We start from the raw sequence: 24,697 nt of genomic DNA, 5'->3' as shown, positions 1-24,697 counted from the left end.
TAAAAGCCATCTTTCTGAGTTTTTTTTTTTTTTTTTAAAGAGGCAGATAAGGTTTACTTTTTTTTCTCTTTTGGTTGAATCATCATTTTTGATAGCAAAATCACTCGAAGATAAAACTGTTCCCACAGACCCATCTGTAAAATGCTCTTGCCTTGGCAACTGTTTAAGTCCGTGTTAGTTACTTTCCCATCCTTTGCTTCAAGACCATCTTCATTTTGAACCGAAGACCCAGTTATTCAACAAATTCGAGAGCAGCCTACCACCAAGCTCAGCGACCGTGGCTTCGAGAATCGCAGTTCTTTGAAGCCCTGGGTCACAGAGGCAGACCTGACTCTGAACCGGGCCAGGGAGTCAAATTCCAGTGAAAGCACCAGGGGTGGAACGGTAGACAGCAGTCCCGAAGGAGGGAAGCTGAATTTACAAAGACATTTTTGTGTGAAGCCTCACCGTGTGTGGGCTTCCTCAGAATTACCTTATTAAACTGACCCCGCGTACCCTAAAATGCTCACCCTGCTTTGACCCTGAACGTCCATCCTGGATTGGGCACTAAACGCAGAAAGTAACTTTGTTTACATAGTTGCGCAAGTCATGCTTAGTTATACTGTGTGTTTAGTCGCTCAGACATGTCTGACTCTGTGCGACCCTTTGGACTGTAGCCCACTAGGCTCCTCTGTCCATAGGTGTTTTTTTTTTTTTTTTCAGGCAAGAATACTGTAGTCAGTTGCCATTTCCTTCTCCAGGGGATCTCCTTGACCCAGGGATCGAACTTGCGTCTCCTGTGTCTGCAGCATTGCCGGTGGAATCTTTACCCGCAGAGCTATTGACCAGGCAACCCCCACTGTAATGGTGGCTGGTTAAGTGAATAGGCAAGTTTGTGCGGTGAGTCCGCTGCTGGGAACACTGCTGCTAAGTTACTTCAGTCGTGTCCAACTCTGTGCGACCCCAGAGACGGCAGCCCACCAGGCTCCCCTGTCCCTGGGATTCTCCAGGCAAGAACACTGGAGTGGGGTGCCATTTCCTTCTCCAATGCATGAAAGGGAAACGTGAAAGTGAAGTCGTTCAGTCGTGTCCGACTCTTGGCAACCCCATGGACTGCAGCCCACCAGGCTCCTCCCTCCATGGGATTTTCCAGGAGAGAGTGCTGGAGTGGGCTGCCAGTGCCTTCTCCGGCTGCGAACACTAGGCTCTGGTTAATAACTGGACTTGGGAGGTCTATTTAATGACTGGGGACGTGTTTATTCTAATGCCTCGTGGAAGGGCCGTGCATGCGGTGTGCTGGCAGTCCAGACCTTGCCTCTGGAAACTTCTGGCTGGCTGCATGGCAGAAGGTCCCCAGTGTTCAGCTGGGGGGGCTGTGCGGATGTTTTTAGACACTTATTTTCTCCATTTTATACCTTTTTTATAATGAGTTTTTATTAAGTAAGACAATATGTGTTGAATAGTGGGTTCTTCCCTGACTTTGAATCTGTGAGTGACAATAAGACGCCACTGTGCCCCTGCTGGAATGTCTGAAACCCAGAGCACCGACGCCAAGTGCAGATGGGGGTGTGGGGCAACATGAGCTCGTCCTCATGGCTGGTGGGGATGCGAAATGGTGTAGCCGCTTTGTGAGACAGTCTGGCAGTTTCTTATAAAGCAAAAGGTAGTCTTACTGTGTGACCCAGCAGTCACATTCCTTGCTATTTACCCAAATGAGCTGAGAACTCATGTCCAAACAAACACATGCACACAAATGTTTGCAACAATTTTATTTGTAATTTTAGATACTTGAAAACAACCCACAAGCATTCAGTAGGTGAATGGGTGAGCTGTGGTACATCCATGCAGTGGAATATTACTCAGTAATAAAAAGAAATGAGCTATCTAGCCATGAAAGGACACAGGGGACTTTCAGTACAAACAGACACACTTGTGAGATATAGCAGGTTTGGTTCCAGGCCACTGCAATAAAAGACATATGGTAATAAAGCAATGTTTTGGCTTCCAAATGCATATAAACATTATCTTTGTGTTAGCCTACAGCCCATTAAGTGTGCAATAGCATTACGTGTAAAACACCGTACATTCCTTAATTAAAAAATCCCTTATTGTTAATAACTGCTGTCCATCATCTGAGCCGTCAGTGGGTTGTAGTCTTCTTGCTGGAGGAACTTGCGTGATGTTGACGGCTGTTGACTGATCAGGGTGATGTTGCTAAAGCTTGGGGCGGCTGCGGCAATTTCTTAAAATGGTGCCGCAATAGATTTGCCACGTAAGTTTATTTCTTCTCAAGAATGATTTCTTTTTTGCCTGCAGTGTCATTCGATAGCATTTCACTCGCAGTAGATCTTCTTTCAAGCCTGGAGTCCGTGCTCTCGGCCTTCGCACTGCTTTCTCAGCTGCATTTGTATAAAATAGGCAACACATTTCGCTGTCATTTCAGCAGTTTCTGCAGCACCTTGACCAGGTGTAGAGTCCATCTCAAAGAACCGCTTTCTTTGCTCATCCTTAAGAGGCAGCCCCTTGCTCATCCATTAAAATTTTGGCGTGAACTTGCCGCAGCTCACTCACATCCTCAGGCACCATATCTCATTCGAGTTCTGCTATTTCCACAACATCTGCAGTTACCTTCCCCACTGCCCTCAAAGTCACCCAGGAAGCTTGGAACCAACTTCATCTGAACTCCTGTTAAGGCTGATGTTTTGATCTCTTCCCAGGAATCTGAGACGCTCCTAATGACATTTTGAACGGTGAATCCCTTGTAGAAGCCTTTCAGTTGACTTTTCCCAGATCCGCCAGAGAAATCATCACCTGTGGCAGCTATAGCCTTATGAGAGGCTTTCCAGTTGGATCCGTGGTAAAGAATTTACCTCTCGATGCAGAAGACGGGTTCAGTCCCGGGGTCAGCAAGATCCTCTGGAAGATGAAATGGCAACCCACTTGAGTGTTCTTGCCTGGGAAACCCCATGGATAGAGGAGCCTGGTGGCTACAGTCCCCGGGGTCGCAAAGAATCAGACACGACTGAGCATGCTGCAGCAGCTTTATGAAATGTAACTCCTGAATAATAAGACTTAGAAGTCAAGTGACTCCTGTGCCCACGGGCTGTAGGATGCATGCTGCATCAGCAGACGTGAAAACATGAATGTCCTGTCTGTCTCCATCAAAGTTCCTGGGTGACCAGGTGCATTGTCAATGAGCAGTAATATTTTGAAACAAATCCATTTGTTGTTGTTGTTTTTTTTTCTTTTTTTTCCTGAGAAGTAGGCCTCAGCAGTGGGCGTCACATGTTTAGTGAGCCTGTTGTAAAGAGATGTGCTTTTGCCATCCTGTTTGTAGAGCACAGGAGGGTAGATTTAGCATACTGCTTAAGGGCCCTGGGAGTTTGGGAATGGCGAATGTATTGGCTTCAACTTAAACTCAGGGGCTAGCTGTGGTAGCCCCTAACAAGAGAGTCAGCCTGCCCTTTGAAGCTCTGAAGCGTTGGCTTCTCCTCTCCAGCTAAGAAAGTCCTAGGTGCCATCTTCCTCCAATAGAAGGCTGTTTTGTCTACATTGAAAATACATTAGTTAGTATTGTCATCTTCATGAGTTATCTTAGCTAGATCTTCTGAAAAACTTGCCGCAGCTTCTACAGCAACACTTTTAACTGCCTTCAAGAATGTTTCCTTTGCTGTCGCACCTTGACTAATGGTGCAAGAGGCCTTGCTTTCAGCCAGTCTCAGCTTCCCACATGTCTTCCTCATTGTGTTCAGTCATTTCTGGCTTGCAGAGGTGAACAGGCAGAGCTCACACAGGGTTTTCAGTTCTGCATTTGGCGAAACTTGCAGAATGAACAACACAAGCGGTGGACGGTAATGGAAACTATAGACTTGGGGTCGTAATGTGCCAGTGTTGGTTCATGAACGTAGCACCAATCTTAGTGGGTGATGGAGGGAACTGTGTGGGGATCCTCTGTACTTGCTGCTCAAGTTGTCTGTAGCTCTAAACCTGCTCTATAAAAAAATTAAATTTAAAAAGTCTGTGAATGCCATCATAGCACATTTGGAAAATACAGAAAGACAGAAATGAAGAGAAACGCAGGAATCTGGCACCAAGCGAGCCCTTTAGTATTTAAAGTGTGAGACGTGCAGCTCTGTTCCTGAGACCCAGAACACGCTTGGCATCTATTCAGCCAAGTGATGACTGGTTGACCCAGTGGCTGCATAGAAATGGAGGTGACCGTGTAAGAGGCTTTGTTTACTTAGCTTCGTACTGTGAGCAGCAGCAAAGTGCCTTCTCTCTAAGGCAGGCTTGTCCTCTGGAGACTGTGACCCTGATGCACACAGCTCTGTGTACAGGTGACATCTGGACGGGTTGAGAGCTCATCACACTTATTTCAGGGACAGTGGCCAGGTCACGGGCTCCAAGAAAGGGTGTCACCACACTCTTGTTCCTTGGTGCTCAAATGCTCCATAATGAAACGGCATTGTCTGCGGTGGACGCCAGGCATCCCGTGCTGACCTCCCTGTCCCCCTCTGCAGGTGGTTGTCACAGCAGCCTTAAACCCATGGGCAGCGGCCCCACCGTGGCCATCGCAGCCGCCGCCACAGCCGTGGTCTCCGTGGACTCCGAGGGGCTCGGGGGCCCATCCCCCTCCAGGGTGCAGCCCTGCCGCTTGCTGACCCTGGCGCCCATCAGAATGCCCTTGCGGACCGCACCCTTCCCCGGTAAGTACCCAGCCCGGTCTCTCAGAGCCGTGGGCTGGCGAGAGTCCACAGCATGGCAGCCCAGGCGGGGCCCTGCTGGCCTCCAGGTCCATGGTTTCCTGGGTTCTGGTGCTGGGAGCCCTGGGGAGGGATTCCTGGGTGTGCTCATCCTCAGACCACACTCATGGACCTCAGTCCCACTGACCAAGGCCGTGTGGGTCAGTGGGTCAACCTGGGCATTTCCTTCTGTGAAACACAGTGTCAAGTTTCCATTTGAAGAAAGGAGGCATGCCTTTACTTACTCTTCATGGGGAATGATGCGCATAGCAGAGAAGTATCTAATTGTCTGAGGCAGAACTTGGAGGAAAGCATAGGCAATGTGCTGGAAAAGAACTATGCATCCGAGTTAATGAAACGGAAAAGTACACAGTGCAGACTCGCCCGGGACTCGCACTGAGCCGTCCCCTCCTGGGCTGGCCCAGGCCTGTTTTGGGCACAAGGTGTGGGTCCCCCCATCATGGCAGGGCCTGTGCAGGGGCCACCGAAGCCCGTGGCTGAGCGCCAAGGGGCCACCAAGGCTCTGAGTCCCCCGTGCAGTGGGCCTGCTGTTCGAAGTCCTCGGGGCCGAGGCAGGGCTGGCGGACACTGGTGTTGTGAGCTGAGGTGCAGGATGAGGGTCTCAGGAAGGAGAGGGATGAGGATGAGGATGAGGGGGCTGGAGGGCCTGGTCCCGGACTGGCTGTCCTCGGCTTGCACGCGTGTGCCTGCTCACTGTCACCAGCAGACGTGTGCCCCGGCCATCCTGGCAAATGCATCTTTGGGTCCGTCCATCTTTAAATGTCACAAAAGCAGGACTGATTTGGAGGGCATTTAGTAAGTGCTGGAGTCTTGTGAGTTAGTACTATTTATTGGAGTTCTAGTTTTTCACATGATACAGTGAGACTTGGATAGAAATTCTATGGGATTATTAATTCTATACCAGAGTTAATCCTAGAATTGTATACTAGTACTGTTTCGTTGTTTGTTTAATCACTAAGTTGTGCTCAACTCTTTGTGCGCTTGGGGACTGTAGCCTGCCAGGCTCCTCTGTCCGTGGGATTTCCCAGGCAAGAGCACTGGAGCGGGCTGCCGTTTCCTCCTCCAGGGTTATATCACTGATGGCTCTATTATCAGGGACAGAGACACCACTGGATTGTGACACACACACGCACACACACACACACACACACACAAATGCGTCTTTGTGGGAGAACTAGAGATAACCTGGTTTCATTACTTTCCAGACTGGGGAGTGTTACTGGCTTTCTGGGCTTGTTCCTAGTGTAAGTGTTGTGGTCTTCTCAACCCTGGGCCTGGGCGTGCGAGTTTCTGTGTTAACTTGGTAAATTAGTTGGTCAATAGAAAGTTGTATTCTCAAGAACAGACTGTTATTTCTATTTCAGCATGTCAGTGAACATGCACTTAGGGTGTGATGGGGCAAATAAATAAAACGCATGAATAATCTCTTGTGTGGAACATAATTTACAGCTGTGTCAAGATTTTGGTTAAAATCCATCAGTCCATTGGCATTTATTAAGGATGACTTACTATTTTCTGAGCAAATTAATCTTAGAAAGAACCCCAAACCAAACCTTGTGTACCCCAGGGGCGGCTTCACTCTTCGCGTCTCCTGTGGTTTATAAAGCGACATGATCCTCAGGCGTCTCTCTGTGTTGGTGTTTTATAAGGCTCTATAATCAAATTCACCATCGTGTGCGTTCAGTTAGACAAAGGCAGAATCCGTGGATCTATCTTGTAGAAGACTGCCAAAGTGGCTCTCAGAGCATGAAGGGGCCGCAGTCACCAGGTGGCTGCTGAGATAGCCTCTGTGGTGTGGCCACCGGTCCCTCTCTCCTGGAAGCCCTGATGGTTGCAGGGGTGGGCCCGAGGCTGTGGGTCTGGGTCGATGGCCCCAGCCTGGCGGGCGCCCTCTGGGCTCTTTGGCCAGCCCCAGGCGTCAGTGGCGCACGCGGTTCCACCAGGGCTGCCCCGGAAGTGGTTCCTGGGAAGGCAGGACCACCTGTCCTCCCGGCTGCCCTGGCTCACTCCTCTTGACATCAGCAGGAGGCATTTGAGAGGGACTGCCCGGGCCCACGGGGAAACCCTTCCCAGCGTTTCCCGGGATGCTTTCTGGAAATCAAGACTTGAAAGAGACCGAGGGCAGATATGGGTCTGTCAGAGTGGGTTTTTCACCACTGTCAGCAGCCCACGGAATGATATCTGGTGAGGCTGAAGAGTGGGCGGTCCCAACTCTCAGTGGAGGTCCATGCTTTCTTCGAGGAGATCCCTAACCCACTTGAGGCGGGTGGGGAGGAGGAGGGGGGTTGGGAGGAAGGAGGGCTGGTGGGGGGAGGGTGGCCGAGGGCACCGAGTGGCATTGCCAGCAAAGGTTTCAGAGCCTCAGAGAATCACCTCCCGTGAAGACTGCTCCGTGTCCAAATCGACTTTAATGTGATCCGTTTGGCTGTGTCGGGTCTCGGTTGTGGCACGTGGGCTCCTTCTCTGCGGCGCCTGCGCTGACTTTTGAATCGATGCTTTTGAGCTGTGGTGCTGCAGAAGACTCTTGAGAGTCCCTTGGACTGCAAGGAGATCCAGCCAGTCCATCCTAAAGGAGCTCAGTCCTGAATATTCACTGGAAGGACTGATGCTGAAGCTGAAACTCCAGTACTTCACCCATGTGATGTGAAGAGCTGACTCATTTGAAAAGACCCTGATGCTGGGAAAGATGGAAGGCAGGAGGAGAAGGGAACGACAGAGGATGAGAGGGTTGGATGGCATCACCGACTCAACGGACATGAGTTTAAGCAAGCTCCGGGAGTTGGTGATGGGTGGGGAGGCCTGGCGTGCTGTGGTCCGTGGGGTCACAGAGAGCTGGACATGACTGAGCAACTGAGCTGACCTGAACTGGGGCGTCTAGCTGTGGCTCTTGGGCTCCAGGGCACAGGGGCTCAGTACCTGCAGGGCCTGGGCTTGGCTGCTCTACATCATATGAGACCTTAGTTCCCCAGCCAGGGATGGATCCTGTTTTCCTCGCAGTGGAAGCTGGATTTGTAGCCACTGGACCACCAGGAAAGTCACAAAAGCGTGTAAACTTCAAAGTGTCTACAGTTGAGTCATCCTGTTTCTATTTAGAAGATAATTCCATTTTAGATAAATGATTTAGACTATTTTATTTATGCCCTTGGCTTGGTAATAAAAGCCTGATAACCTCAGGAGCTCTGTGTGGTTGAGCTATGTGATTCTCAACGGAGGGAAGCTTGCTCCCAGGGACCCTCACCCACGGCCAGAGGTACTCTTTGTTGAGACCTGGTGGTTGTTGCTGGTGTAGAGACCAGGGATTCAGCTACATGCGTGACAGCCTGAGATAGCCCCCATGGGAAGGATAATCTGGCCCCAGATGTTAGAGGTGCCTCCATGGAGAAGCCCTAGTTCATGGTCCAGACGTCCACCTGCCTGGTGGAGACTAGGATTAGTGTGTGAAGAAGCTCCCTGGAGAGTTCTGATCCAGTAACTGAAGGACCCCAAAGAAGGCTTGGTGCTGGAAAGATCAGCCATGAGCGCCGCTGAATGATAGGCCTTTATCACGGCTTCGGATTTCGAATAAGATGCCCTATTTACAGAGCCCCTTGGCCCATTCCACACTCAGTTCAGAAGCGGGTTTTCTCTCCCAGAGCACTGCTGGCACACGCAGCCAAGTTAGTCCTTGCCACAGCTCCTCTGGATGGCCCCGCGTGCCCCCGGGTCTCCCGCTGGCTCACGTCGGCCTGTGTGGTCGCCGCCCCCCTGCCCAGCCTGGGAATCACCCGCTGGCAGGACGTGTTGTCCGCTCCCTGCCCGGCCTGAAGCACCATCCGAGACTAACCCTCCAGCAACTGCCCGGACCTCAGCGTCCCTTCTCCATGGGATGGATACAGACGCTTCCACTTGATCACATGATGGCTGCAACTTCTGATGCCATCTCTCTCAAGCTTGCTCCTGAATCAGGGGCGAGGTCGGGGGAAGGGTGGGAAGAGGAGGGAAGAGGAGAGCTCACCTGGAGAGACCTCACTGGAGGGCACTCAGATGTGGGCGGGCAGCTGGTTAAAGAGGGTCAGCAGACGGGGAAGGCTGCCCTTCTTTCCGCTTCCTCCAGCGGGTCTCAGCTACCGCGCTTTGCCTTATTCCCAACTGTCCCTGAAGCCTTGGAATTTTCAGGTCAAGGAAGGAATGTGTTCAGGGGAAGAGCATACCTTGTATCCTACTTTTTAGTTTTTAAGGAGAAGGTGGAGTTTGTCAGGGGAGAACTGAAGCCGTGCCAAAGATCCGCCGGAAGGACCTGCTTCCTGCCCTCTTCAGGGGGAGCCCTCTCCTGGGGCCTTCTGACCTGCACCCCTCAGCGGACCCCTCGATGTTACAGGGGAGTGTGAAGTGGGCACCCACCTTAAGGAGGGTAAAAGCACCACGCCACACCAGCGTCTGCTCCTGTCTGAGGAAACAAACAAAGTGATCCTTTTTAAGAATGACAGTAGCAATTTTTAAGACTTCACCCCCATTTCATAAGCGTTCAAGTGAAAATGGCAGAGTGTGAGTGACCGCCATGGTCTCCGGTTCAGCAAGCGACTGGTGAACACAGCCATTAAAAGTGCCATCTGCCTGGGAAGCCATTTACCACCTGTTCCTTTGCTTCCAGAGCCATTTCACGGTCTAAATTTAACATTTTGTCCTGCCACAGAACAGCTGGGAAGTGACTCTTCTTTTCTCTATCAGGAACTTACCAGCCAGGCTGTACAGCAAGGCAGCAAAGTCACCAAGCCAGACAGTCCTCGTGGCCTCTGCAGAGCCGTCTGCTTGTCCCATCAGCAGAGTCCGCGGCTGCCGAACCAGGCTGTGTAACCACAGTAACCCAGCCGTCCGGGTGTGCAGCCTCTTCTCTTTCTACCCAGGAGTTGTTTCCTCCTCCACTCTAATCAAACATGTCATAATACATATTAACATTTTAGAGGTTTGTAGAGACAGATAGACTGCTGCAACATAATTACTCACACCCCAGAGTGCCGGAGACTCAGCTGGCTTCCGTGAGAAAGACATATGTGTTTCTAATGGGGAGAATGAGCCGCTTTTAGGAGAAAACTTATTGGATTTACACAGACAAGAGAGGACTTTGTCTAGTTTGTTATCCACACGTGAATTCATGTTATGGATGCAAGACGAAACTCATCAAGCAGGTGTTAAGACGTTTGGGCCACATCGAGTGCAGAATTTTCTCAGTGGAGATCCAGCTGTGAACCCTTCCTATGAACAAGCTGGCCTGTTTTAGGTCATCCATCTAGAAAATTCCCCTGGGACCTACCTGGCGCCACCTTCCCTGAGGAACTCCCATCACTCGAGATGCACTTGCCATCCACGCTGTTAGCTCCAGCTCATTCTTCCTTTGAAAAGAATTGGCAACCGGCCTGCACACAAAAACTTGTCTATGTTTATGCCAAGTATAAAGAATGCTGATACAATAGACCCCCACCAGTACCTCCCTCTGAGCCCAAGAAATAGCCGTTTCCATACCCCAGCACCCTTGGGAGTCGCGACCCTCCCCGGGAATAATTATCTCCTGAAAGGTGCCAGTCACGCTGTGCTGTTTTTCAGAAGCATGTCTACATAGAAGCACTGTTTCTAAACAATGTGTTTCAGAGTTTAGGCGCTTTCTGAATTTTACACAAATGTAATCATGGTTTGTGCATTCTTCTGTGATTGCCTTGTTTGCTCAAAATGATGTGTTTTTTTTCCCCTGTAAATTCCCTGCTGGTGTTGGCAACTGTAATGCAGTCACATTCACTGTGGTGTCGTGTTTCTTGGTCTGTGTGGATCCACATGAATTCTTTTCCGCTGTGGGAGGTGTCGGGCACCGCTGACCCCTTTCCTCTGGAAGCCTTTACCTCTCCTTCTGAGAGTCCTTCCGGGTTGGGAGGGGCGTCTTTGCACAGATCTGTAGAGCCCAGGAGTGCAGGACCCTTGCTCTCTGCCGTGTCCCAAGTGTGCTTATCCTGTCCTTGTTGTTTAGCCGCTAAGTCGTCCCGGACCCTGCGACCCCACGGACTGCAGCATGCCAAGCTCCTCTGTCCTTCACTGTCTCCAGGAGTTTGCTCAGATTCATGACCACTGAATCAGTTGGTGACACTATCCAGTCATCTCATCCTCTGTCGTCCCCTTCTCCTCCCGCCTTGAGTCTTTCCCAGCATCATGACCTTTTCCAGTTCATCAGTTCTTTGCATCATGTGGCCAAAGTATTGGAGCTTCAGCTTCAACATTAGTCCTTCCAATGAATATTTCACTGTTGATTTCCTTCAGGATTGACTGGTTGGATCTGCTTGCAGTCCAAGGGACTCTCAAGAGTCTTCTCCAACACCACAATTTGGAAGCACCAATTCTTCAGTGCTCAGCTTTCTTTATGGTTCAACTCTCACATCCATACATGACTTCTGGAAAAACCATAGCTTTGACTCTATGGACCTTTGGGGACAGAGTGATGTCTCTGCTTTTTAATGCGCTGTTTAGTAGTTCTCCCTAATTCGTAAATTCCGCCCAACTTGCCCATTTTCTGTGCCCTGGACCCCAGATTCATCCTGGTCCTCGTTCTGCCTGAAGCCTCACATCCACCTGCTGGCGCCATAGTCCCTCCCAACCTGCTCCCCACGTCTGACTTACTCATCCAAACCAACACGACCTCCCAGATGAGCCTGCTGCCCCAATCTCTCTGCTTCCACACGTCCCTGTCAGACACTCTCCCCACAGGCGCCAGCGTTCAGGTCTCAAAATGTACATGAGACCAAGCCTTGCCCTGCTCAGGACCCCGATGACTGTCTCCCATGGAGCTCAGTACAAGCCCCAGGCTTCTCCCCGGACTCTCTGGAGCCCCCGTTGTGACCGCAGCCTGTGCTCTGACTGATGCTCCTCCCAACCTCTGCTTTTCTGCTGAGCCTCAGACACCTCAAGCCTGGCTGCCTCGGGGCCTTTGCACTGGCCATGGCCCTGCTCGAGGCTCTCCTCCACCGTTCAGGCTCAGCTGAGATGCGCCCCTGCCCTCTCATCCTGAAGGACCCTCAGGAATCAACTCCTTCTTGACTCACCTGTTCACTTCCCCTGAAGCATTTCTCATCGTCTGGAATCAGCTCTGTCTCTGTTTCCTGCTTCTTTCTCTCTGCTGCCTTCCTCCCACTGGATGGGAGACCCAGGACAACAGACAAGGGAGCCTGGAACTCAGCCCCTTTCTGAGGGCCGGCCCTGTCTTCTATAGGCATCAGCATCTGAGGGCCGGCCCTGTCTTCTGTAGGCATCAGCATCCGTGACTGCCACCACTGGTCCCGCCCACCTGCCACAGTTCACATTCAGCCGTAGAACCACTGCACTGGAGCGTGTGGCCTGATGACTAGGGCTGTGGCCAGGCTCCTGGGGCTGCAGGGACGTTGATCATCCCAGGCAGACAGGGCAGTACTCACACGCGTGATGCCTGTTGTTGGATTCTCGGGGCAGGGAGGTGGGTGGGTGAGCTCTTCGGGGCCAGGGGGAGGGCATTTTTAGAAGAGAGTCTGGAAGGACTAAGAAGATTAGCTTGGTCTACAGAAGGAAGAAGGAGCCTGATGGTTGTGGCTTTAATGGAGACCATCCTTAAGAGGCTCAGTTGCTGTGTTAGGTCCTGTTGCCACAACCACAGACAAGACAAGAGCCTTGTCTTGGGAAGTTTGCTGTAACAAGAACAGCAGCCCCCTCCCGGGCTGGGCCATCTCTTCTGACCTGTGATGAGACCGCCTTGGAAACAGTATCCCAGCAAGTGGTGGAGGATGTGGGAGGGGACGCAGTGGCTGGATGTGCACTCACTGGAGACTGTGGGACAGGAAGCCCCTGCGAGCATCTTCAGGCCCAAACAGACCCCTCTGTTGGGTCAGCAAGATGAAGGCCACGCAGAGACTGTGCCTGGTGGGAGGGTGGGCCTGTGCTTATCTGCTGGCCCGAGTCAGGGAGGGAGCTGGCCTTCTGCCCATGGTGCAGAAACTTTGGCAGCCCGTGGGGAAGTGGTTGAACAAGTCCTCAAGGCGCCTGGTCCTCTGGCCGCTCCAGCTGTGGAGAAGAGCTCAGGAAGGGCAAGGACACCCCAAAGGCCAGTGTCCACACAGCCCGAGATGCTGGCTCACGTGAACAAGAAGTGAGCCTAGAGGAAAACATGTGCAAAACACTCTGACGTAAATCACAGCAGGATCCTCTATGACTCACCTCTAAGAGTAACGGAAATGAAAGCAAAAATAAACAAATGGGACCGAAAAAAAATGGGACCTAATTAAACTTAAAAGCTTTTGCACAACGAAGGAAACTATAAGCAAGGCTAAAAGACAGCCTTCAGAATGGGAGAAAATAATAGCAAATGAAGCAACTGACAAAGAATTAATCTCAAAAACATACAAGCAGCTCATGCAGCTCAATACCAGAAAAATAAATGGCCCAATCAAAAAATGGGCCAAAGAACTAAACAGACCTTTCTCCAAAGAAGATGTACAGATGGCTAACACACACAAGAAAAGATGCTCGTTATCACTTATTATCAGAGAAATGCAAATCAAAACCACAATGAGGTACCATCTCACGCCAGTCAGAATGGCTGCTATCCAAAAGTCTACAAAAATAAATGCTGGAGAGGGTGTGGAGAAAAGGGAGCCTCTTACAGTGTTGAGGGAATGCACACGAGTACAGCCACTATGGATCTGAGAGACAGCGTGCCTGACGAACTATGGATGGAGGTTCCTGACATTGTGCGGGAGGCAGGGATCAAGACCATCCCCAAGAAAAAGAAATGCAAGAAAGCAAAATGGCTGTCTGAGGAGGCCTTACAAATAACTGTGAAAAGAAGAGAGGCGAAAAGCAAAGGAGAAAAGGAAAGATATACCCATTTGAATGCAGAGTTCCAAAGAATAGCAAGGAGAGATAAGAAAGCCTTCCTCAGTGAGCAATGCAAAGAAATAGAGGAAAACAGCAGAATGGGAAACACTAGAGATCTCTTCAAGAAAATTTTAAAGATACCAGGGGAACATTTCATGCAAAGATGGGCTCAATAAAGGACAGAAATGGTATGGACCTAACAGAAGCAGAAAATATTAAGAAGAGGTGGCAAGAATACACAGAACTGTACAAAAAAGATCTTCACAACTCAGATAGTCATGATGGTGTGATTACTCCTACTCACCTAGAGCCAGACATCTTGGAATGTGAAGTCAAGAGGACCTTATGAAGCATCACTACAAACAAAGCTAGTGGAGGTGATGGAATTCCAGTTGAGCTGTTTCAAATCCTAAAAGATGATGCTGTGAAAGTGCTGCACTCAATATGCCAGCAAATTAACTCAGCAGTGGCCACAGGACTGGAAAAGGTCAGTTTTCATTCCAATCCCAAAGAAAAGCAATGCCAAAGAATGCTCAAACTACTGCACAATTGCACTCATCTCACATGCTAGCAAAGTAATGGTCAAAATTCTCCAAGCCAGGCTTCAGCAATACGTGAATTGTGAACTTCCTGATGTTCAAGCTGGTTTTAGAAAAGGCAGAGGAACCAGAGATCAAATTGCCAACATCCGCTGGATCATGGAAAAAGCAAGAGAGTTCCAAAAAAATATCTATTTCTGCTTTATTGACTGTGCCAAAGCCTTTGACTGTGTGGATCACAATAAAACTGTAGAAAATTCTGAAAGAGGTGGGAATACCAGACCACCTGACCTGCCTCTTGAGAAATCTGTATGCAGCTCAGGAAGCAACCGTTAGAACTGGACATGGAACAACAGACTGGCTCCAAATAGGAAAAGGAGTATTTCAAGGCTGTATATTGTCAATCTGCTTATTTAACTTATATGCAGAGTACCTCATGAGAAATGTTGGGCTGGAAGAAGCACAAGCTGGAATCAAGATTGCCGGGAGAAATAACAATAACCTCAGATATGCAGATGACACCACCCTTATGGCAGAAAGTGAAGAATAACTAAAGAGCCTTTTGATGAAAGTGAAAGAGGAGAGTGAAAAAGTTGGCTTAAAGCTCAACATTCAGAAAACGAAGATCATGGCATCTGGTCCAATCACTTCATGGGAAATAAATGGGGAAACAGTGGAAACAGTGTCAGACTTTATTTTTCTGGGCTCCAAAATCACTGCAGATGGTGATTGCAGCCATGAAGTTAAAAGACACTTACTCCTTGGAAGAAAACTTATGACCAACCTAGACAGCCTATTAAAAAGCAGAGACATTACTTTGGCAACAAAGTTCTGTCTAGTCAAGGCTATGGTTTTTCCAGTAGTCGTGTATGGATATGAGAGTTGGACTATAAAGAAAGCTGAGCATCAAAGAATTGATACTTTTGAACTGTGGTGTTGGAGAAGACTCTTGAGAGTCCCTTGGCCTGCAAGGAGATCCAAGCAGTCAATCCTGAAGGAAATCAACCCTGAATATTCATTGGCAGGACTAATCCTGAAGCTGAAGCTGCAATACTTTAGCCACCTGATGTGAAGAGCTGACTCATTTGAAAAGACCGTGATGCTAGGAAAGATTGAGGGCAGGAGGAGAAGGGGACGACAGAGGATGAGATGGTTGGATGGCATCATTGACTCAATGGACATGAGTTTAAGTTAACTCCAGGAGTTGGTGATGGACAGGAAGGCCTGGTGTGCTGCAGTTCATGGGGTCACAAAGAGTTGGACACCACTGAGCGATTGAACCGAACTGAACACCACTATGGAGATGAGTGTGGAGATTCCTTAAAAAACCAGAAATAGAACGGCCATGCTGCTACTGCTACTGCCGCTAAGTCGCTTCAGTCGTGTCCAACTCTGTGCGACCCGTAGACGGCAGCCCACCAGGCTCCCCCGTCCCTGGGATTCTCCAGGCAAGGACACTGGAGTGGGTTGCCATTTCCTTCTCCAATGCATGAAAGTGAAAAGTGAAAGGGAAGTCACTCAGTCATACGACCCCACAATCCCACTGCTGGGTACATACACCCAGGAAACCAGAAGTAAAAGAGACACGTGTACTCAAGTGTTCATTGCACCATTGTTTACAATAGTCAGGGCATGGAAGCAACCTAGATGTCCATCGGCAGACGAATGGATAAGAAAGCTGTGGTACATATACACTTATTACTCAGCTATTAGAAAGAATGCATTTGAATCAGTTCTAATGAGGTGGATGAAACTGGAGCCTATTATACAGAGAAGTAAGTCAGAAAGAAACACACGAACATAGTATATTAATGCATATATATGGAATTTAGAAAAATGGTAACGATGACCCTATATGCGAGACAGCAAAAGAGACAGATGTAAAGAATAGACTTTTGGATTCTGTGGGAGAAGGCGAGGGTGGGATGATTTGAGAGAATAGCATTGAAACATGTATATTACCATATGTGAAACAGATCACCAGTCCAGGTTCAATGCATGAGACAGGGCACTCAGGGCTGGTGCACTGGGATGACCCTGAGGGATGGGATGGGGAGGGAGGTGGGAGGGGGATTCAGGATGGGGGACGCATGTACACCCGTGGCTGATTCATGTGAATGTATGGCAAAAACCACTACAGTACTGTAAAGTAATTAGCCTCCAATTAAAATAAATTAATTAAAAAATAAAAAGTTTAATAAACTAAAAAAAAAAAAAAGAAGTGAACACTTAGGAACCTTTAGCTAAGGGCAGTACAGGCTGTTGAAGCATCGCGTTGGTAGTTTGCAGCTTACGGATGCTGAAGTTGAGGGCCACCTTCCTTAGCGAGCAGCGCGTGAGCGCCTCGTTTCCTTGGGAGGTCAGGTCACAGTTGAGCTGTCGGGCGCTGCGCGGAGCATGAGGGGCCGGCGCTGCTGAGAAGCAGCCCCCGGCAGCGCAGCTCCTACTGCTGGCCTCCCATCCCCCGAGGTGCCCGGGAGCGGCTGAGCTGGACCCTGGGTCACGAGTCGCATCTGAGGCGCGCTCGCCACCCTGGTGTCTCCTGGGTTCTTGAGATGAGCTGCGCAGGGCATCTTTCCCGTGGGGGGCGGGGGGCTGTGCGTGGGGTCCAGGCTCCCCGGACACCCGTCTCAGTGCAGGCTGGGCCCACCCAGGGAAGGGCCGCAGGGCCACCTTCATGAGAAGAGGGAGGGTGCTCAGAAAGGAGATGGGCCGGATGTTGGAGCCCCCTCCTGCAGCCTCCCTGCTGGGGTCCCCCCAGCCGGTCCTGCGGCCTCTCCTCTCACTCTGTCTGCATCCCAGACCTCACTGGAAGCCATGCTGACAGCCGGCCTCGTCCACGGCGCCCCACTTTGACCACTCGGTCCACCGCAGCGGGTGCAGCCTTCAGGCTCCTGTCCTGTCCTTGTCTCACCCGCCACTTAGCTGACTGTGAGCCGTGCAGTTTATGGTTCGTCTCCCCAGGCTGAGCACCCACGGGGCTGTCTCTCCCTGATCGGCGCTTACACCGGCCCCGAGGGTGTTACCTGAACAGGAGGCTCGGTGGCTAGAAGACAGGTGGGACGTCCATCGATCAGGTGAGGCCGGACAGTTAAGATTAAATCGCTCTGTAGAATCGCCACCTTCCTTATCTATACAGCTTGCAGAGAACACAGTCCTTTCCTGTTCTCCCTGATGTAAATACAGTCTCTACAGTCCTACTGACTGAAGAGAGGAGTGGTCCTCCTGGGTTCACTTCCTCCTGAAGCTGTTGTTCTGTCTCCCGGGCACAGCTGCTCAGCTCACTCGGGGGACGTGGGTGCTTGTGATCCCACCTACAGCCACAGAAGGTGGCATCAACTGTGTCCCGTTTGCTTTCTGCTGGAGACAAAGCAGCTCTTTGAGTTGCTCTTGGATGTTCAGCTGCTCCTGGAGTTCAGCATCACAGAGCATCAAAGGCAGAGGCCGTGAGAAGGACCGTGCTGGGGGGCTTACCTTGAGGGGGGCTGGGAAGTCACCCTGGATCACCTATCACCACGCACCCAGGTGTGGGCTGGGGAGGGGCCTGGACCAGCCAGGTGCCAGGTGTTAACATCCCACTGGCCCCACGGGGGTGAGGGGTTCAGGGAGGGCTGGGTGGGTAAGGTGGGGGCTGAGACCAGGGATGCCAGGGGGGAAGGGGAAGGGAAGCCATCACTTCAGGACAGAGAAACAGTTTCTGATCATCCGGAAAAGAGCCGACAAAATGGCCCGGCCCCCGCCCGGCCCTGCCCAGCCTGCCCGGGCCTCCTGCTCTCCCCTCTGGCCAGGCCCGTGGGTGGCCCTCGTGGTCAAGCATGAGGCTAAGCCACAGACCCAGGGGCAGGGCTGGTATGCAGGGTCCAGTCCAGGGGCTTGGGCAGGTGTGAGCTGCTTCCTGCAGCAAAGCTCTCCTTAGGGAGGAGGGCTATGTCTGAATCAGGAGAAGCTGGACAGGACTGCCCTGCACTCGGGTTCCCACCAGCTGACCTGATGGCCTGTGCTGTCCTGCAAAGATCAGAAAGGGAGGAGGGGGTGTGGCTTTTGCGGCCCCCTAGACCAGCCGCTGGTGTGTGCAGGCGAGTGGTAGAGCCCAGGGTAGGGGACACCAGGGCAGCCAACACGTCTGACATCAGGACTCGCACGTCCACGTTCTATCAGGGGATTGGGTATGTATGAGAGTTTATTAATTAGAGAAGACCCTGGTGCTGGGAAAGACTGAAGGCAGGGGGAGAAGGGGATGACAGAGGACGAGATGGTTGGATGGCATCACTGGCTCAATGGGCATGGGTTTGAGCAAACTCTGGGAGATGGTGATGGACAGGGAGGCCTGGCGTGCTGCAGTCCATGGGGTCTCAGAGAGTCAGACACGACTGAGCGACTGAGCAACTATTAGCAATAGTTGACTAATGTGCACACATGCAAGGGACATTCATGTACATCTGAGGCTTCTCAAGAGAGAACTGAAATGGTGATGGTGACCCGATGGATAGAGGGTGCTGCTTCTTCTGACAAGGACCCTAGTGTTTGCCTTCCCTGGAGAGGATGACTCTTGTCTGGGACCCGCAGAGGCTGGGCTTTAAACAGCCCTGTGGAGCTGGCTCTCAGCATCCCTGACATTTAAATGCTGCGTGGGCCTGGAGGATGGCTTTTCCCAGCCAGCTGTCTTCCTTTGTTTTTCTGCTTTTTAATTGGGATGTTACATTCGCTAAGGTGGCAGGGATGACCCACTCAGACCCACTCCTGCTAATGGGCTCTGCAGGGGTGGAGCAGGTAGGGAACATCTGAGTTTTCTGTTTTTCACGTTTTATTGGGGTGTAATTGATGCACACTGCTGTGGGAGCGCCAGGTGTGCAGCAAAGTGAGTTGGTTATAAAAGGGAGTCGGTTATAACATGCGCATGTTTCCACTCTTTCAGATTCTCTTCCGACAGAGCTCAGGCCATTGCAGAGCGCTGAGCAGAGTTCCCTGGGCTACACAATAGGTCCCTGTTGCTTCTCTGTTTTATATACAGTAGTGTGTATGTGTTAATCTCAGTCTCCCAATTTATCCATCCCCTCTTCACCCCTGGTAGCCATAAGCTTATTTTCTATATTTGTGACTGTTTCTATTTTGTAGATAAGTTCATTTGAAGTTATATAAGTCCCTTTTTTGGAGTTCATACATAAGTGATACCATCTGAAATTTGCCTTTCTCTGTCTGACTTACTCCAGTTGGTGTGACAATCTCTAGGTCCATACATGTTACAGCAAGCAGCCCTGTTTCTCTCTTCCTGTTTTCTTTTGCACTCAATCCAAGCGGATCTTGCTTCTCCACTCTGCTGGATTTGCTCTTATTGAGGTCACAACCTGGACTTTCCTAAATCCAAGTGTGTGTTTCCCAGCCTCCAGTTACTGGCCTTTTATGGCATTTGACGGAGTTGATCTTCTTCACCTCCCGACACGCCCTTGTTCCCTTTGCCTCCCTGTCACCACGAGCCTGCTTATCTTGACTCCCTGGGTGCCCTGCCCCCCGCCCACGCTGTGTGCCTCTGGTCACCCCCAACCCCCAACCCCCAAGGGCTTGCCGTTGGTCCTCCCTTCTCTGTCTACACTGGGTTTCTCCAGCGTCGTCGTCCGAGCTGACTGCTACAACTTCCAATAAAACCACCTGCTCTTGTGGCTAAATTGCCACCTCCACAGTGTTACCCCCAATTTCTGCCTTCCATGTTCCCCCAATTCCAGGCATGTTCGTCCGGATGTCTACAGGAGGAGGGGCTGTGGGTCTCCTGGGTGGAGTGGTGGGGGAGGCGAGAGGACTCGGGGCAGTGGGCATCAGGCCTCTTGGTGGGAAGAGGGTGCTGCCCTTGGTGCCAGTATCTGCTCCCGGGCAGGGAAGACCAGGAGGGGCTGTGGGCAGGCCTCTCGGGCCCTTCCCCTGGAATAAGTCATTACCTGTCACAGGAGAGGCTGAGGGGACTGAAAACCAGAGCGTCTGCATCCAGATCAGGCGTGCCTATCCCGTCCACATGAGCAAGTCCTCAAGTGCGTTTAAGTAACTGGCCAACCTGTGACTCTGCGCACATGTGAACTTGGGGATTCTTTGGGCCAGGCTCCTAGGTGGTGGGTGTCGAGGGTGTTGGGAAGGGTCTCTGAATGCACGTTTGGACCCAGAGTCCTGGTGATCCTGTCCCTGGAGCCTGTAACTCTGGATGCCAGCCAGTGGCTCCCAGCCTGCAGTGCTCAGAGCAGGACAAAGCCTGAGCGGGTCGCCTCCCTGCAGACGTCCTGCCTGCGGGGCTGAAGGTGACCCTGGACTTCGCTGGACCGAGTCCCTTCCCTCTGCTCAAGTTCTGCCAAGCCCCTGGTGGCTCTGGTGCACTCCGGTGGTCCCGGGGCTCTGCACAGGCGGGCACAGGCAGCCACGTGGTGGAGCGCTCTGCAGGGAGACACTGGAGGAAGGTGGGGGGGGCTTCACGGGACCCCGGCTTTCCCTCTGTCGCTGGTGTAGCCTCTGGGCTCCCCCTGCCCAGCTGGCCCACTCTTCTTATGCCCAGGCACAGACTGCAGCCTGTAGCGCTGCCCCGTGCCATGTGGTCCCCACCCCCACGCCCCCACCCCCAGGCTCCAGCATCAGGTCCTGGCCAGGCGTGTGGACCTCTCCCCAGCGGCCTCTGCACCTGCCTCCAGCCCGCCCACCACACCCAGCCTTCCTTGCCTCTCTCGGGACGCCCAGGCTTCTCTCCACGGTGGTCCTGGCCGACGCCTGCTCATCCTTGAACACTCAGCTGGCAGCACCCCCAGAAAGCCTCCCTGAGTGCACATGGGGGAATGTGTGTCCTGCTCAGGGACTGTCCACTGGCACTGGACTGAGAGCCCGCTGTGTGACCCTCCTGCCCAGCCCAGCTCAGCGCCCAGGGGGTCAACAGTGCTGGGGCCGGAATGAGCCTCCGGCACTGTGGTCGAAGCGCCCCATCCCTGCAGTGATCCTGGGGTGAAGACTTCAGAGCCTGGAGGAGTGCAATGCTCGTGGGATGCTGAGGGCCAGTGCCCTCTGCCCACACACCAGGCCCCACGGGCACCTCTGCCGCTAGGCCAGCTTTCTAGTCCAGCTGCCCCCTTCTGCCCCTGGCACACGGCTCCCTCAGCAGATGGAAGCATTCAGTGCACGTGTGTGCCGCGCCCGCTGCATCCCTGGCACCAGTGCAGACCGTGGGCCAGCTCTGTGTTAGGACACGATGCTATCAACCAGGATTCACCACTCCGGCCATGTTGGGCGGCCCCACCTCTGGTGTGGACACTGGAGAACCGAGTTGCAGAGGGTCCTGGTGTTCTGGGAGGCTGGTGAGCGCTGACTTTGCGTGCCCATGGTGCCTGCCCTGGGAAAGCCATGCATTCGTGGGGAAAGGATGCAGACAGAGAAGCCTCCTTGGACGGAACGGCACACGCTTTACAAGCGTTACTGCAGGCTCTTCGGAAGCCAAAGCTGATGTAAACCTCTCATGGTATTTTTTTTTTAATTTATTATTTTAAACCTATTAGCCAACTATGATGTTGGCTCTTATTTCCAAAAAGACTTATCATAGACAAACTCAAAGAATCCGGAAGAGGTTAGGCAGGTGGCAGTGCCTAACGGGTTAAATGCTCTTGGCTAACATCGCTCCCACAGCCTCCTTTCACTCGCCTCTGTAATTGCGTCTCACTGACACTTTTTCCAGTGTGTGTTGGTCATGGCGTCCTGCTCTACACGTCGGTGGCAGAAGCACCGGGGAGGCCCCTTCAAGAAAGCGGGTGGTCCCGCCACTCTTTCATCAGGGCAGATCCATCACCGCGGGTTTCCGATTTCTCTGACGGGGCGGGCGGGGCTGAAGTCAGGCTCATTTCCTGGCGGCCTGGGCTCCGGGTGCGGCGGACGCTGCCAGCGTGTCCTCGTCTCTGGGGCTGGAGCCTGACTTTCTCCAGGTGCCTCCGCAACAGCCCTGAGCGGGGTCTCTTTATCCTGGGTCCCCTGCAGGACCTGCCCTTCCCGTAACTACCGCAGCTCCCCTTGGCCCCAGCCTGCTGCCCCAAGGCTAGGTGTCCAGGGCAGGAAGACAGCGCCCCTCGGCTGTGCTCCCGAGACTGGAGATGCTCCAGTCTTTCCTGGCTCCCGCGCCTGCCAGGAGAGCCGCGCTGACCTGCCCCGCCGTAAGTCCCGATGGCACCACACTGTCGCGTTTCCCCCATCACTGCTTAGATAATCCTTGCAGGCTGCCCCCCTCAGGTACCCCGACCCCCTCAGCTTCACGTGGCTCACTCGTGGGGCTCCCTTTCCCCTGGGCATGCACCCTGACCCCGCTAAAGCCCGTGCCTGCTACACGTCATGGTGCCTCCGGCACTTCCGACCTGCGGCGTTTCCCGGGTCTCGTCCCAGGGGTTTTCACGTGTTTTCCCTCACGCGTCTATGCACGTGGGGACAGAAGACCATGATGAAGACTGAGGGTCTCCTGCCCCAGGCCTGGAGTCCCCGCTTCAGAGGCAGCCGCTTTCCATGACTGCTACTTCTCGGTTCTGTGATTTTGTCAGTTAGCTCTTCCATTGGAACTAGACTGTTGATATTTTATTTCTTGATCTATTTTAGAAAATGGCTATTCACATCAAATGGAAGGTGAAGAATTTTATTAGCTGCATAATGGAAAAGTGATGTTTTGCTGACTAAGCAACCAGTCCGTGTAGTGGCTTACAAGAATGACCACTTATTTAACTCATGATATTGTAGGTCAGCCATTTGGACTAGTCCAGGCAGCTTGTCCTTCCGCTGGTACAACATTCTTAAAGTTCTTGTCAGTTTTCAGATTCCACAAAAGCTACACCCACATGTCTTGTTGAGATAGACCTGCCAATAATTACAGGCTTAGGCTTCTGTAGGATCGAACCTTTAAGGTTTCCCGGAAGCCTCTTTATCTAGCTGCTAGGCACCATCCTGGGCTTCTTCGGTAGCTCAAGGGTAAAGAATCTGCCTGCAGGGGAGGGGACTTGCAGGACAAGAGGCTTAGAGCCCCGGTCAGGAAGGTACCTGGAGTAGGAAATGGCAACCCACTCCAGTATTCTTGCCAGGAGAATCCCATGGACAGAGGGGCCCAGTGGGCTGCAGTCCACGGGGTTGAAAACAAGTTGGCCACAGCTGAGTGAGTAAACACAAGAACTAGGCACCCCCCCAAAAAAAAAAATGGTTCAGAAGTCTAATTGCCAAAGTGCTTCACAGTAACTTCTTTCATTTGGTTTTGGTGGAGATTCCACTTTACTGTGAGGCTGACTTACCAGCTGGGGGCCTGGAAGTGAGAAACGGTTTGCTTTTTGCAGCTCAGCCAGCCTCGATCCCTCTCAGTCCCACTTGCAGACTGCACAGCTCTCCCCTCAGCTTCTCTTGCTCTTCTCACGTCTCCAGCAGACAAGCGGCTGATTGACAGTTGCAGCCTTTTGCCTGGAAATCATCTTCCGAGGCCAGTGACTCGGGTCGCTGAGTGTATTTTCCATCTTCCGAGTGACCGCAGGCCGTGGCCTTGCTGACTGTTTCGATGACAGGCTCCAGCATCCACTTTCCAACCAGGCCTGATGGAAGTGCCACGCTTTCAGGTTTTTGCTTTGGAGGCTCTTTCTGTACTGCTTTCTGTAACGGCCACCTGCCGCTACCTGACCCACCACCCCAGCACTTAGTGACTGGAAGCAACTACCATTTGTCCAGCGTGTGCTGCCCCGGGTCTGCAGCTGGGCTGGTGCTCAGCTGGGTGACTCTTCCGTTACTCCCGGCTGGTGCCTCGGGCCTCACTGTCAGCTGCCAGTGTGCCCCCTGGTGGCTGACCGAGGGTGGTGTTCCCCACACACCTGTCTGTTGGCTTAAGCAGGGAGGAGGGGGGAGGACGGACCTGTGCCCCTGCTCCGTGAGGCCGCGTATTCCGCGTGGAGGCTGAACGATGCTAGGGTGGCGGGAGAGGGCAAACCTCACCCCAGGCAGTTTTCAAGCCCCTGCTTGTGACACACTTGCTCCTGTCTCACTGGGGACGCAGGGCTAGTGGTCAAGGCCAGGACTGGTGCGGGTGGGTGTCCAAGGGGCTTGGACAGAGGGAGGGATGAGCAAACAGGGGTCCACTGTTTACAGCTGCTCCCTTCTCTGAGTCCACATACACCGTCCCACACGGTGATGTTTGTATTGTCTGAGGCATTCCAAGCTAAATACTCTTTCAGTGAATTACAGGGAAACAAAGCACTCAGACTTGACTAATTCTTCTTCCGTAAGATGGCGCGTTTCTTCCCTAAAGCGACGACTCTCTTTGTTCGTACAACACGAGGGTCTCGGCCTCTCCATCTCCTTGTCGGCCTCCCCAGTGCTAACTGGGCAGCTACACTTTCACACGGTCAACGGCACTCATGGCCATATTCCACAGGCACCAGGGCGGTTTTCCACATCATTCACAGACTGGTTCTACAAGTTAATAAGTAAACAGGTGAATGAATAGATTTCCACGTAACGGTTTAGTAGATGCTGTTTGGAGAGAGTTCCCCCATCCCACTCAGGACTACATGGTACCAACAGAGACAG

At 52.1% G+C, this 24,697-nt stretch overlaps 1 protein-coding gene across 1 annotated transcript in view; it reads left to right on the top strand.

Moving 5' to 3' along the window:
• Nucleotides 1-24,697, top strand: part of TCERG1L (transcription elongation regulator 1 like) — a 201,501-nt gene that overhangs the window by 34,575 nt on the left and 142,229 nt on the right. Inside the window, exon 4 of the mRNA XM_040254814.1 lies at nt 4,500-4,685. Within this exon, the coding sequence (XP_040110748.1) occupies nt 4,500-4,685 (186 nt within the window). The remainder of the gene's footprint in view (nt 1-4,499; nt 4,686-24,697) is intronic.

Source organism: Oryx dammah, unplaced genomic scaffold (assembly GCF_014754425.2).
Source record: "Oryx dammah isolate SB20612 unplaced genomic scaffold, SCBI_Odam_1.1 HiC_scaffold_14, whole genome shotgun sequence".
Lineage (NCBI taxonomy): Eukaryota > Metazoa > Chordata > Mammalia > Artiodactyla > Bovidae > Oryx > Oryx dammah.
This window is presented reverse-complemented; position numbering and strand designations above follow the sequence as displayed.